General features: G+C 38.2%; 1 protein-coding gene across 1 annotated transcript in view; it reads left to right on the plus strand.

Moving 5' to 3' along the window:
- CPSF2 (cleavage and polyadenylation specificity factor subunit 2) overlaps nt 1–15,596 on the plus strand; it is a 179,734-nt gene that overhangs the window by 97,102 nt on the left and 67,036 nt on the right. The window contains exons 8-10 of the mRNA XM_067095976.1: nt 1,684–1,806; nt 5,465–5,565; nt 10,387–10,551. Coding sequence (XP_066952077.1) covers nt 1,684–1,806; nt 5,465–5,565; nt 10,387–10,551 — 389 coding nt within the window. The remainder of the gene's footprint in view (nt 1–1,683; nt 1,807–5,464; nt 5,566–10,386; nt 10,552–15,596) is intronic.

The raw sequence follows: 15,596 nt of genomic DNA on the forward strand, positions 1-15,596 counted from the left end.
CCACAATTAAAGGATACAGGAGTATGTTATCTTCAGTTTATCAGACACAGAGATCTGAATATCTCGGAAAACAGAGACCTTCATGACCTTATAAGGTCTTTTGAAACGTCAAAATTCATGACTTTGAAACCTCCCAGTTGGAATCTAGACATAGTCTTGAAATTCTTAATGTCTAAAAATTGAACCTCCTCATCAAGCTTCCTTCAGGGATCTCACCAAAAGAAGTCACTTTTTTTGCCCTTGCCTCAGCTAAGAGAATAAGTGAAATACAAGCCTTAGATGGCAAAGTTGGTTTTAAGGAAGGTTCAGCTATTTGCTCTTTTAAACCATTCTTCCATAGCAAAGAATGAGAATGAATCTAAACCAGTTTAAGAACCTTGGAATTAAATTTCTCTTTTGTTGGGACATGAGTTGGAGAGGACTTTATGCCCTTTCTACAGGAGCCTTAAATTGTACTTAGAAAAGAAGAAATTACTGGGAGGATCGATTGAAAGTCTTTGGTGCTCTGTCAGAATCCTTCATTGTCTATCTCAAAGAATGCGCTGTCCTTTTTATTAAGGACGTCATCAAAGGTAATTAAAATCTCGTGTGAGGATGAGCACTTTAAGCTCCTTAGAGTAAAAGCACACGAACTGAGAGCCATTGCTACATCCTTAGCTTTTCACAAGACGTTGTCTCTCCAGTCTATTATTGAGGCAACCTATTGGAGGTGTAATTCAACGTTATCTCATTACTCCTCTTCTATTAGAGTAACGCATTTAATGCTTCTCTCTAGGAGCATATATCTTTTTCATTCGTGCTGGGACAGGGAGCTGAATCCAATGTTTAGTTTAGCTAATTCAGTTGTTTTTAAGGCTTGGTGGTGTGTGTTTTTATGGTTGGTTGAAAGAGGGTGATGGAATTATGCTTCCCCTTTCAATTCTTATCATTAACAAGGTTAGAATGGGTCAGGTGGTCGGGATTGGTTGTCATGTTCCTTGTATTTTGTATGGACACCTAGCTCTGTCATGTAAGAGGATAGCCCCATTGATACGATTCAGGTGTAGGCTTCGGTCATGTGTTCATTCAGCCCCTTTGACGCGATCCGCTATAGGCTCGGCCATGTTAGTGGGTCATTCCCCATTTTACGATCCAGAAGGGCTGTCAGTCACAGGTCACATCTCGCTGAAGCTCCTGAGGCAAGCAGACTCATAGACAGTATCCATGAAGTCTTCTGCCCAATCAGGTAAGAACCATGGTTTTTGTTTATCCTACAACATATGTTGTTTCCCGTTTTTAGTTATTTTCTGTCTCTTGCCCTCCTCCAAGGGTGCCATTCAGCTAAGTATATATCTGACGGGTAAGTTGCATGTACAAAAAAATGATATTTTTATGATAAAATAAAGTTTTGTACATACTTAAGCAGATATCTAGTTTTAGCCTCCCCTCAGGAGACAGGTGGAAGAGAAAATCTGATTAGAAAATGGGAATGGTTTATTCCCTCAACCAATACAAAATGATTGATCACCTGACCTACCTGTACCTGTAATTATATTGAAATTCTGTCGGGAACGCCGGAGACTATAGCTAAGTATATATCTGCGGGTAAGTATGTACAAAACTTTATTTTATCATAAAAATATCATTTTTACATTGTGAAGGTAGCAGCCTTACAGTGTCATGTGTAACTTTGTTCTTTCACAGATTGAATGGATGAGTGAAAAATTGACTAAAGCCTTTGACTCTCTGCGTACAAATCCCTTTAGTTTCAAACATCTCAAGTTTTGTCACAATCTCACGGATCTCAGTCGTCTTCCATCACCGAAGGTACAGTTGTTATCTGCCCTTTGTCAATTTTTAGAATGTTGCTATCTCACTGGCAGGCAATCCTGTCTTCTTCCTTCCTTTGATATGGTAACTTAAATGTATAGTGTAGAAACAATGAAAATGCCAAAAACATAATTACAGGGGTGTGTGGGAGCCCCAGCAAAAGATCCCTAAACTGTATCTGTCACGGTGTGTAGGTGTGTAGTTTTGTTGCTTATGTATAATGACTGTAATGTACTTGTGTATTATAAGTTGTCAGAAGACATAATAACCCATCAATACAAACCCCTTGCTTATAATTAGGCCACGTTCATTGTCTCAAAAAACCTTATTCACTTCATTCCCAGTTCCAAAGAAAGTCAGTTGATATTCCCAAGACATTTGTCTAATGTAGTGGTGACACACTTTCCATTTTTTAAATCTAGCAGAATTTTTTGTCAGAAATAATTACTTAATTCTGAATTTGATATACTAAACTCATTAATTTTAATAAGATTATTCTATGTAAAATGGATCCAGCTACACCAACTTGAGAGGTTGAAAGAAGAGTGGTTTCACTGCACATGCCCAGCCTGCAGTCAAGTGTCCCTTGCAACACCTCTCATTCTTGTGCATATTTCATGTTGCATCGAATGTGTGAAGTGCTTTCCAAATTTCTACAGTTATTCACAGATTTTGTGCTCTATTTCGATTCATTTTACTTGACATGGCTAGTATAGCGTAATCTGTGCCCTCACTTCCTATCAGGCATTTTCATTACTTCTCCAATATTCAGTAATATGTCCAGCATATTTAGTTTTTGTGTGTTTTTGATGGATGGTGTATAAATGGACTTAAGGCAGGAAGGCTCTTTATTCTGACAGCAACTACCCAGAAGATTAAGATTCTCCCTGCTTTCGCAGCAGATGTGGCACAGGTCAGCCAGGCTATGCCACTTACTTGTAGGTCTGAAATTATGGAAACAAGCATGTATCAGCTCCAAGATTTTTGTTTCAGTTGTTGTACCTTATCATCAAGATGTTGCAACTGTTTGATAAGGAAAGTGAAGTACATAGTCTTGAAATTTCCTTGAATAGGTTGTATCCAATAAATATGTCAATGTTTCAGATGCTGTCATCAATATTACCCTGACTGGGTCAGGCCCCTCCCCACCTTTCTCCTCTGGGGAGGGGACCATCATTAGGCTAGATCATGCCTTTCTAGCTTTCCTTTGACTTTAGCTCCCTTTCAAAATTATAGTAAATTAGAAATTTTATTAAATTTTCCAGCCGACACAACTCATCATTTTCAGTATAAAATTTTAGCCTATAATGTTTTAACCCACCATTTCCTTTTCTCTCTCTCTCTCTCTCTCTCTCTCTCTCTCTCTCTCTCTCTCTCTCTCTCTCTCTCTCTCTCTCTCTCTCTCTCTCTCTCTCTCTAGTACAGTATTTTTATTGGCCTGCACTTAATACAGTACTGTATTGAACTAAATGGTGTAATGTAGGATAACATACATGTGTCTGTATGTAAATGAGAATCATGTTACAAAACACTTTGCACATACTTTGGTGCCTCTGAGTGTATCTACACTCACCAAAAAAAGTTAAGTAGTACCAGTTTTCTTAAATTATTGTTGCTTGGTAGATTTTGTATAACTTACCATAAAGATTCTACACAAGTTCTGTAATCATTGATACTTGAATGCAGTAACAACCTCTACAATATTTATACACTATTCGTTCAAGTTTTTTTTTGTAATGATTTTGATGAGACAGTGCACAGATTCCTGGGATACTGGGTGGTAGGGTTGCCAAGACAATTCTTAAGAAATTCATAACTTAGTCTTGATTTGATTCAACAGCTGCTGTAACATTCAAAGATTGTAAAAAGAAGTGGAGAAATTCAACCATAGGGTATGGTCATTCTTACTTTCTTGATATACTGTAGTCTCTACAAATCAATTTTTGTCAACAAAACATTCATGAAAAAGCTATGTAAGCTGTTTTTGTAAAAAACATTCATGTAAAAATATATATTGCCACAAATAACTCAATATCTATTGCAGTGGGTGATACAAGTTTTATATATTGTACAACAATTAGCATTGTATTGGAAGACATTTAGTTTTGTGGCAAGTAATGCTGCTGTGTTAGCTGTATAGGGTAACTCTGAACTGCTTGTAATGGGAGCTTACCCAGGAGTTCTTCAAGTTGACAGGCTGCTTCAACCTTGACACAGATTCCCTTTTTATGACAGTAGCTTTTTAACATCAAAGCCATTGAAGTGTGACAGCCACAAGTCAAGTAACATCCAGTGACATGCTTTTTCCTCCCCAAAGTTCTCAGGTGTCTCACATCATGGAGACCACTCTTGTAGATTTAACTAGATTTGTTCACCCATAGTCCTCACAACATTTATTGCCATTGATGCCAGCTAACTTTCAACACTGTGAAATACAAACATAAATCTATAGTAACTAAAATAATTACCATTGCCACTTACGATGATGCAATAATAATCCTGTTCATAAAGGAAAACAAGTAAATATTGTCGTCATGATTCGGAATAACACAACCAGCCACCCCCACTCTATCTTTCAGATTTCCATGAACAAATCCATCTGAGAAATTCCAGTTACTTGGGACATATGTGGTGTATTTAAATATCTAAAGATTTTTGTTTTGCAGATTTTACTTATATAATTTGCATTGTATTTTCATATTCTAGATTAAATTTAGCAAGATTATGTGTTTTTGGTAAAAAAAAATGGGAAATTTGATGAACAAAGCTAATAATAACTATTGCTTAACATTGTTGCCGATAGTACATACACACATGTACCATTTTAAGATAAACTCCACACTTACTGTAGCCAGTTGCAGTAGTTCCACTTGCCTAGTATGCTCGCAAGATAGGTAAACTACAAAATATCCTACAATATAAAAAAGACCATGAGCATCTTTTAAGTTACAAGATACGTTGCATTTACTTTGCCTCCCCCACTTTGTGTGTGTATGTGTCTACACATGCTTGCTTCATGTTACTATAATCGACTGCAGTAATTCTACTCACTGGGTATGCTCACAATGTAAAATACAAAATATCAGACAATATAAAAATGAGACCTTAAACATCTGCATCTGTTTCAATATAAGTTATGAAGCACTTCACACTCACTGTGTCCCCCTCTGGTACAGTGTTTTTATCGACATTTAGTGCAGTGCAGTTTAGTACTTTAGTAATACAGTGTTACGTACATGTATCTTTCAGCTTGTTTGTATGCATTTTTATACATTAGTTTGTCCAGTTATTGTATGAAATTTTCTCAGTTTTGATTTATTAGATTAAGGAGTAAGGTTTTAGCTATTGCCAGGTTAACTTCATTTTTTAAGGCAAATGATATTGTAGATAAGATTATGTAGGATGTCTAGTAATGGACAAAAGAGATGAAACTGATCTTTCTGATGTATACAGTGATTCTGAGCCCTGACTTCCTAACAAAGAATCATACAGGTAATTTCTAACTGCAGTTTCTGATAAAAATTGAAGGAGCTATTTTTTTTTTTTCATTGAATATTTGACCAGAGTAGTTCAAATCTAATGATCATTGAGGCTGCATACCATACAGAATTTAATAGAAGCAAATTTTTATTCCAAGTTATATATGTTCCAACAGGTAGTCCTGGCAAGCTTTCCTGACCTTGAATGCGGTTATGCCCGGGAGCTTTTTGTCCAGTGGGCTACTAATCCAAAAAATACCATAATACTAACATCCAGGTAAGATTTGTGTTTGATATACAGTATGGTAGTATAATGTATCATTTTTGTATCAAGGTAATTAGTGGTGTCATATAGCTTAAGTCATTTTTTTTTTCATTGTGAATGTATATTACTAAAATAAGTCTCCTCTGATGAAGTGCTTTTTTAAATTGAAGTGCATATATTATTTCCAAGATTTTCTGGTTCACAGTTGTAGTTGGAGTGCCTGCAAAACTTAGAGTATACTTGGGGACTAAAGCCATAAACTTTTGTTGAAAGTAATTTTTCAGTGATTTAGTGGAGAAAGTACTTATATGTCTTACAATACATAAAGCCCTTTGTTGGCCGAGTCGGTTGAGCTTCAGACCGTCATTCGATGGGCCGAGTTCAATTCCGCCCTGGTGATAGAAATTCATTTCTCGCTATAATGTGGTTCGGTTCCAAATAAGCTGTATCCCGTTCTAAGTAACAATGGTTCTTGCCACGTAAAATAAGTCTAATCCTTCGGGCCAGCCCTAGGAGAGCTGTTAATCAGCTCAGTGGTCTGGTAAAACTAAGGTATACTTACTTACAAATACATACAGCATATTTTACTCATGCTTTAACATTCACATAAAGTGGGCAAACCAAGTGACAAATATCTCCATAAAAAGTGATAATACTAAGGATTGCTTTGGAGATAGTAAGAGATTTAGTTGATTCATGGTCTCTTTAAGTATAATAATTTAACATACTTTACCCTGCTTGCTGATGTAAGGATTTTTATTAGCCACCTTCAGCAAGCATTTTTATTAGCCACCTATCAATTTGTAAGACTTTGTCAAGTTATGTCCGAGATTGCTATGGAAGAAAACCAAATTATATCAGCATCTTGGGTAGGAATACAGAGTCCAGGTTTTACGTAATTTCTTGATCCTTATAAGTCAGTAAAGTTGACTACACCATTCTGTGAAATTGGCTTACCTGCCCTCTTCCCATGCAGAAAGATAAGACTAGTGTTCAAAAGTACCAAGCAAGGCAAGGCATAGCCATTCTAACCTCTCTTATTTACATAATAGGTGCTAGAACACCTAGACATCATGTACGCCATCTGTAGTGGCACTGAATTAATTCACAGTGGATTTGGCATTGCTAAAACTACTTTTAGTCATGGACTAATTACAAAGGGAAAAGCTTTTTGTACAGGAATGATGAAGAGGAGTTGCTAAGACGAGGCTACAAAAAACAACGATAGAGAGAGTTATCCTTCATTAAGGGAGGGTTCAGTTTCATTCTGTGGAAACCTGATAACATCCCTGGTCATGAGGAAATCCTAGAAAGCCATTTTTCACTAAGAATGTCACAAGGAACTTGTCCGTGGAGGTACCAGTTAGAAAAGACTTATGTTAATTTTACCATGCAGCCAGCTACTCAACTTGACCTTATCAGGAGGGAACCTTGGTTAAGAGGGAAACAGTCATGGTCAGGGTTATGGTGAGACAATTTTAGTCATAATAGTGGTAAGGAAGAACCTAATCATTAGACCTGGTGAAAGAGAAAGAGTCTAAGACCCAGACAAAATAAAAAAAAAACCAGTTACAGGCCTAGTCAAGATTGACATCATCATTGTGTATGGGTAATCTCAAAAGTGTGGTTCGGTATAAGACAGTTAAGGACTTTGGAGCAGTACCCAGGCAGTGAGTTATCTTCAGAGGCAGAAATGTTTGTCCCTGATCACAGTCCAGAAGGCCCCAGGAGAAATCAGTGAAAGAAGCTTAAAAGTTGATGGAGTTGACAGGGATCTTTCTTTTGGGTGAGAGTTAGGATAACCAAGTATGAGAGGTGGTCACGGAGTCCATTACTACATAGCTATCTTCTCATATATAAGAATAGGCTGGGTAGAAGAAAGGTGACAGTAGGGTTCAAATAGTGTTACCCATGACACTGTAGCCAAGAAGTTGTCTTGGGAGCAAATATATCAATGCTCCTGTAGCAGATGAGGACATAAAGGCAGAAATAGGAGAGGATGCAGTAGCATCAATCACCGTGATTGTGGAATTGATTCACAATGACAGCGACTTAGACATAGCATTGCCTAGACTCAGATCTTGAACTAGGTTGGCACTTGTGGAAGCAAGAAATGTTGTGTCATCCAATCAGTTATTTATTGTTCCATGGTCTAAGACTTGAAGGCAGTGGTCAAAATCAGAAGAACCTGTTAAAGGTGTTAGCTTCTCTCTGCTGTTCACACTAAGAATTTGACAACTTGGATGCTGGACTACAGTTAATAAGTGCTGAGACCCTGTGGTAGGGTCACTGCACAGAAATTGATAAGTGAAATCAGTAAGTAAATTAAGAAAAACATAACACAGAACTAAGACAACAAAATACATAACTCAAAATAACAAGGTTACTAAGCAATGAAAAATAAAAACTACTCCACACAAGGTTAGCGTGGAATTATGTCATGTTAAGGAATAGAAGACAGGAAAGAAGAAACTGAAAACTAAATGAAACTTGTTCATATGCGAAACAAACCTGGGTTTTAACTTATGGATAAATTCTTCTAGCACCACATGGAAAACCAGTAAAAAGAAAACAAACAATGAATTGGTGGCAATGAGGTAGGCTGATAGGCCTAGGTGGCAACTGTCAACCTCGTTCACGTATGAGTCAAAGAGATGACACTTCAGTTTCTTCTTTACCGCCCTCATAGAAAGACGTGCTACTCTCGTCTCTCCGAAGCTGGTGTTTTTCTTGTTTGCCTGTGTTTTGTGTTTGCATGGGGTGATTTTTGTGTGCTTTGTGCTTCTGTGTTTGATCATGCAGCCCCAAGGATCATCTCAGTTTCCAGTTTCAGCCAGTCCTGCCAAGCATCAGAAGACGTGGCCTGGCATTGATGGTGCCTTGCTCCAGTTTTTTGACATTGGTTGAGACTGATCCCCACACTACGTGTAGCTGATGTAGAGCTAATATTTGAATTTTTACTAATCCCTGCCCCAAATGTCATTCTTGGCCTCCTGAGCAGTGGAGGGTCCTTTGCCAAGAGGAGGCAGCATAAGAGAAAGTCAGAGGCTCCATCTTGAGGGGGTTCCCTCCTTCGATGGCTGCGTCAAATGCTCCTTCTTGTTTTCCCTCCTCCTTGCCAAATCCTCCAGTTGCTTCGTCTTCTCTGGAAGATTTTACCCCTTCCCACTCTTCTATAGCTTTGCCTATGGAAGTTTTGGGATGCGTCAGGAGACTTCTTTATTAATGCTGCCCCTGCTCTTTTTGCAGGGGTGGGGGGTTACTTCTTACCCCTTACGAGTGGATGTTCCGCCATCTTGTTCTACCCTTTCAGAATCCAATGCACAGTAGATGGCTAGTATCTTGGCCTCTCTGGGCCTTCAGTATCAGGGTTGCCAACCTTGGTTGGTCTGTTGTCCCATTACTTGACTTCACACAGGCCTGGGTCAGCTGCCATGACAGTTCCCGTTCCTGCAGCTCTCCCCCCTCCCCTGCCTAGTACATCAGCTGGCTGCTAAAATTCCGGATCTGTCGGCATTATATCACTCTGAGAGCTTTGCAACCCCATCTGTGGTGGTGGTTCTTCTCCTGCTCAGTCGGCAGCATATCCATCACAAAGCTTTGTACCCCCTACCACAGTGGTGACTTTTACCTAGGATCCGTCTTCTGATGGTCTCATGAAAGTAGTGGTTGATGAGTCAACATCATTTTTCAAGAGAAGGTAACCCATGTTGTGAAGAAGAAGCTTCGCAAGTCTCCATCTCCGTCTTCTCCACCTTCTCCACTGTCTTCCTTCTCTTCTTCTCCATCTTTGCCTGACCACGGCTGTGATTCTCCTGCTCCAGCTTGCAGCCATCTTGCTGATAAGGGGGTGTCACATCAAGCCACCTCTCATCTATCAGATTTGTACTCCAAGCAGAGATTGGCGATTGGAAAATCTACAGCGGTGTCGTCTTCCCCTGATATCCCTGTTTGTGTTTGTAGGAAGGATGACAAGGCTTCTGTTAAGGAATCCCTTTTAATGAAGGCTTCGTAAATTCAGCCATTTTCTTTTGGGTTCGTCATTCATATGACAGACTTGAGATTCTGCATGAGAACTGAAAATTGAAGCAATGTGGTGCTAAAGCAGTTAGACAGCAAGGTGAGAAGAGACCAACGAGAACTGATAAAATGTAAAAGGCAGAAAGCCGTGCAGCTTGGCTTATTATTACTATCTGCAGTGTGCCACACAATGTACAATGTAATTGACATTCCCCTTTTAATGATGTGTGCCACCAGTTTGCAATAGTGCTATTGAACTATTCTGAATAAAATGTATCTCCCCCTTCAGTAGGACATGCCTCCAATTCTCAGTAGTGTTATTCTAAGACAACTTAGTACCACCATATTCTGCCCAACTCCAAGTTTTATCTTTTCACACAGGATGTTGGGTAGAGCAGTAATTAAGGTTGTTTGTGATACAGCCTGCACATACCAGTAGTTTATTTTTAAAGCATTCTTTATTTTCATTTCTGGAAAGGTGTGTGCTTCCCCCTCCCCCTTGATTAGTATGCTATTCTGCACTTTTAAAACTTCCTACAGTTTTATTCATCCATTTATGTATTTTAGGAGTGTCTGCTTCACAATCCAGGAGGTAGGATTTATATGGTTACTGTGAGAAGTAAAGTATGGCTCACTGTATTAAGTCATATTGGGCTTTTATCTAAACAGAATAGTTTCAAGTGTTTTATATGTTATTACACTGCTTTATGTTAAGTGATAAGAATAAGACTTGATAAATTAATAAGATAAGTGAAAAAATTCCAAAGTTCCTGCACTAAAATGTCCTTTTTAAATCAATTTTACTTTTTTCAGAACTGGTCCAGACACTTTGGCTAGGAGACTCATCGATAATCCTTCTATAAGGACTTTCAAGTTGCTTGAGAAACGGAGAGTCAAGTTAGAGGGTGCAGAGCTTGACGAATATTATAGACAGCAAAGGGAGAAAGAACAGCATGAGCATAGAATTAAAATGGAGGAGTATGTAAATTCAAATTATGTTGGGAGAACTCAAGTCCTCTAAACTCACTTTTTTTTTTATTTCTTGATGTGTAAACAATGATTGCTTGATATTGATGTCTTAAGTATAAAATTTAATCAAATAGGTATTCTAAGTGTGTGATTTTCAAGAAAATTTATTTGTGCCATTACAAACCCATCATTCATATTGTGAAGACATTTACATTTGAGGTCTTGAATTTTCCTAGACAATCTTATGTCCTCTAGATTGGAAAAATAGTGACATGCTTACCATGAACTCATTGGTAGTTATTAACAACTCTAACAGTTCTTATGTAGAGCTGTCAACACACTACATAAGCATCTCCCCAGCATTTTAATTAAAATTTTGCATTACTTTTGTTGATTTTATCCTTGTCAAATATTTTTTTATAATTCAGATATGTCAACTGTTTCTTGTACAGTATTTCCCTTATTTAGTAATTATGGTATGCTAACTACTGAATGAGGTGCTTATACAGTATTTTCCTTATTTAATAATTTTGGTATGGTAACTACTGAATCAGTAGCTTGATACCCTAGTATTGCCAAGAGGGAATTCTGTAAAGTTACCTTCAGTTTGTCATTCACAAAGTACTGTACTAGGGTATTTTACTCTCCTAATTTTTTATGTTGGTTATATATCTATATTCATCTTTGTATTATTTTTTATCCATTTTTGCAATTTAAGAATTATGATTCATCTTTTTATCCATTATTGGTATCAGTAACATTTGTCCTTTCAATAGTGTAAGTGATTTTTCTGCCATTTATAAGGTGTATATTTGCCCATGCTGCTTATCTTCAGTGCCTTGTGTTGTGTACTTTTGTGTATGTGCTCTGTTTTTCTGTTTTGCTGTGTAGCATAAGTATGCTTCAGTGATCTTACCAAGGAATTACAGGGAATGTCTGTCACATCTCTGATACCATCATGAACATGTATTGTTTCTTAAATAAAAAATTGGTAGAACTTTGACTCATCTGTGAGGCATGTCAGAATTGGTTGCCTGTTTTTTCGATCAGGTCCGTTGGTTTTCATCCTGGCCATAACTCTAGTAGGTCAGAAAATATCCTGAAATTAGAATGCTCAGTGGATGTAGTTAGTGATCACAGAGAGAATTTCTGTCAGTCAATTACTGCAGGATAAGGAGTGCTTAACAGCAAATAGGTCTCCCAGAGGAACCCTGTCTCTGCCCCTCATATCTTTTGGTGATGTCATTTCATCATTCCACCCACCTACCACAACAGGTGTAGACTAATATCTCCCATGTCTTTAACCCCAAAAGTAGGTCATGAGATGCTCAAGGTTTCTAGGACACAGAGCCCTCAGGTAGTTATCTGCTCATGTTATTGCTTCCCTTAAGAAGACCTGCTGCGACTTGTCCTGTGACATTGTTTGCTTGGCCAGGTTTTCTGTAAAAGACAAGGGTGAGGAAACCTAGACAGTGCAGGGAGAGACAAAGATTCAGATGCAGCATTGAGGTCTGATAATACTTCAGTCTTCTCCATTAGGAGGCTTTTTAACCATCCACTTGCCACCATATTGGACATCCTGGAAGATGTTGAGCTCAGAATAAAGGGCAAAAGGATGCCTAAGGAAAAAGGCTTATCTTGTGAATGCCCAGGACACTGTTTCTACCTTACCACAGGCTTAGAAAATTCTACAGGATTCAGGGTTACTCATGGCAAATGCACCACTTGCTTTCATCAGTGGAAGGCTTAACGATGTGAGCTGTTTTCCTCCACATCACCTGTAACCCTCTTGTTGAGACTGACACAATACAGGTTCCTTCCAGAGTTTTTTGCTGTCACTAACTGGCAAGAGTGGGTCATCAGCACTGTCAGTTCCCTGCTGCCAAATGAGGTCAAGTCATTGGAGATGGTTGCAAAGGCCAGGAGAATTGTGCTTTTGCTTGGCATGGCAACTTCTTAGCCAACCTGTTGAAGAAAAAGTAGGATGTGACCATGAGAGACCTGTGTAACCTATTGGCTCCCTTGGACATCAGAAACATGAGGGTCTCAGATCTGCTTTGCCTGCCCCTCAATGGGCAGGTCAAGGAGCCTTCAGAGAAGCTGACATCTGAGACTACTGGCGTGGTGATGGTGAACTTGGGTGCCTGACATCCTGGTAGTTTTTGACTCTGAGCAGGTGGAGCCACTCTGCATTGTCAGAGACCTAGGAATCAGTGAGCTCTTGCTGCACCTTCCAGATGATTTTATCTGTCAACTCCTACCAGGGTCCCAGTCTGGCAACAGTCCAGGAGTTAAGAGCTCATCCCTAGGAGAATATTCTGATGAGGCATCAGTCACCCTTTCAGCCAAAAGAAGGATGAAAGTCATGAGAAAATCTCCTGTGAAAGGTGGGAGGAAATGAGATTCCATAGGCCCATGGACATTTTTTCAGTGGGGCTAGTCTCCAGAAATAGTGGAGGTCCTTGGGAGAGGACATAAACAGTGAATGAGCCAGAAGAGACAATTAAAGTGTCAAATAAAGTGAAGGCAGATGGTTTCAAGTGAAAATATTTAAAGGATATTCAGACTAAATTTTCCTTAATATTAATTTATTCTATAAACTAACTTACAACTAATAAATGGAATTTTGGGCCCCTTTTACAATACTGGGTGGCCAAAATTTTAGAACAATAGTACTCAAACATATATGTACACACAAAATGCAAACTGTAAAGCTTTTTAACAAGACAAACTATAACATACACACTCAATCACACCAACTTTCTACAACCACTTAATGATTGGGGATTAAACACAAGCAACAAAATTTGCATATCAAACGAATTACTCTCTGCCTGCAATTCAACATAATAGAATAGTACAGCAATACATTTAGTTCCTCATTGGACAGGTTGATATCGTTCTCGGCTAGCACTGTGCTGGGCCTGTGTTCAATTCTCCGGCCGGCCAATGAAGAATTAGAGGAATTTATTTCTGGTGATAGAAATTCATTCCTCGGTGTAATGTGTTTCGGATTCCACAATAAGCTGTAGGTCCTGTTGCTAGGTAACCAGTTGGTTCTTAGCCACGTAAAATAAGTGTAATCCTTCAGGTCAGCCCTAGGAGAGATGTTAATCAGCTCAGTGGTCTGGTTAAACTAAGGTTTACTTAACATACGAAATAGATTAGACAGATTATATGGACATATATATATACTTAGTATTTACTAGTCCCTTCAACCTTAGGGTCTTTAATCCAAACAAGAGAACACATACAGTATATATATATGTATATATTTCCATTTACAACATTAGGGCTCTCTCTAATTAAACAAATAGAAATGCTTATCAATAGCAATAATAAGATATAGTCCACCACAACACTGTGCAAACAGATGACACTGAATTAGTACTCCTTGAAGCTCAGAATGAACTGGAAGTAATCAAAATGAAAATATTTATTGAATACATTCAACTAAAAAAAACAACTAAAAACTCAATAACAAAAACATAAATGCAAAACAAAACATCACCTTACTATTTTTGTTTCCCTTCTCAAATTAAACCTACTCAGAATAAAATTACAAACAAAAAAACCTACCACAACAGAGCAATGAGTCCTGGATGTTATCAGAGTCAATCTGCAACCAATGGAGTATGTGACATACTAGGTCAATCCTAAGAGGTCCAGTGCCATGGACAGCTATATGAGATCAGTGATCCAGAAGCAAACATTCGAGGTGTAATAAAGGTCTCCAGGCTTCTTCATTTGTATTTTCATGGTTCCAGAGGCACAAGGTGAGTGGTATTCTGATCATTGACCTTAACCCACTGAAGAAGAATTTGCAGCAGACCTCTTGCAGGCTGGAGACAGTGGGACAGTGTGGCTGTCCATCAGGAAGGGTCTTCTTGGCACCTTTGGATCTCCCCAGTACATGCATTCATGTCTTGATCAATTCTTTGAGGAAGTACCCTTGCTGTATGCTGGTAGAAGGGTATTTTAGTTTCAAGCACTGAGCTTGGGCTTGCTACAGCTCCACATATCTTCACCTAGAATGTGGCACTACCAGCACTGTGGAAGTATTTGATTGCAGATTAGTGTTGCTGCTAGGATGTCTTGAACCACACGAAGGTTGAATATTAAAGTTCGTATTTTACTTCTCCTTAATGTTTATCTTGAACCCTGTTAACAGATCACTGAGCAAGAGCAGTTTTTCAAACCCCTGAGCTTATGCATGTAAATTTTGAAAATGAAAAAGCAGTATTTTGAATTTCTACCTCTATCTTGTACTGAGGCACTGTACTATTGTTGCCATAAGAGTTGCCTTAAGTTGTTTATAGCCCATTGAAGTGACTCGAACATTTTCCAGCAAAATTTGTTCAAACTGTATAGCACAAAACATTGATTCTCACCCAAGGCCTCACATGATTATGCCTGCCAAGTAAGGGTTAAAGTATGTAATAACAAAAGCAACAGTAATTCTAAACAATTCTGGAATACTGTACTGTATTTACACAACAAATGAACTCCTGAGTTTATGCATGTTTAATTTTGGAAATCAAAAAGCAGTATTTTGAATTTATACCTGTAGACCCTTCTCAGGTAAGGCCTCACACCAAAAAAAGTTCTAACACATATAAAATGTGTCTATATACTATATATATATATATATATATATATATATATATATATATATATTTGTGTGTGTGTGTGTGTGTTTGGAAATTTTTCTTTGGTGTGAGGCCTTACCTGAGAACTGGTTTTCAAAATACTACTTTTTGATTTCCAAAATTAAACATGCATAAACTCAGTTTGTTTTTTGTGTAAATACAGTACTCCAGAATTGGTTTAGAATTACTGTCACTTTTGTTATTACATATTTTAATCCTTACTTGGCAGGCATGATCATGTGAGGCATAACAATAGCTCTAGAGTTTGATCTGGATCACCTCAGGTGAGAATCAATATTTTGTGCTATACAGTCTGAACAAATTTTGTGGGAAAATGTTCAGGTCACTTCAGTGGGCCATAAACAACTGACAGCAACTCCTACGGCAACACTAGTACAGTACCTC

Source organism: Macrobrachium rosenbergii, chromosome 52, assembly GCF_040412425.1.
Source record: "Macrobrachium rosenbergii isolate ZJJX-2024 chromosome 52, ASM4041242v1, whole genome shotgun sequence".
NCBI lineage: Eukaryota > Metazoa > Arthropoda > Malacostraca > Decapoda > Palaemonidae > Macrobrachium > Macrobrachium rosenbergii.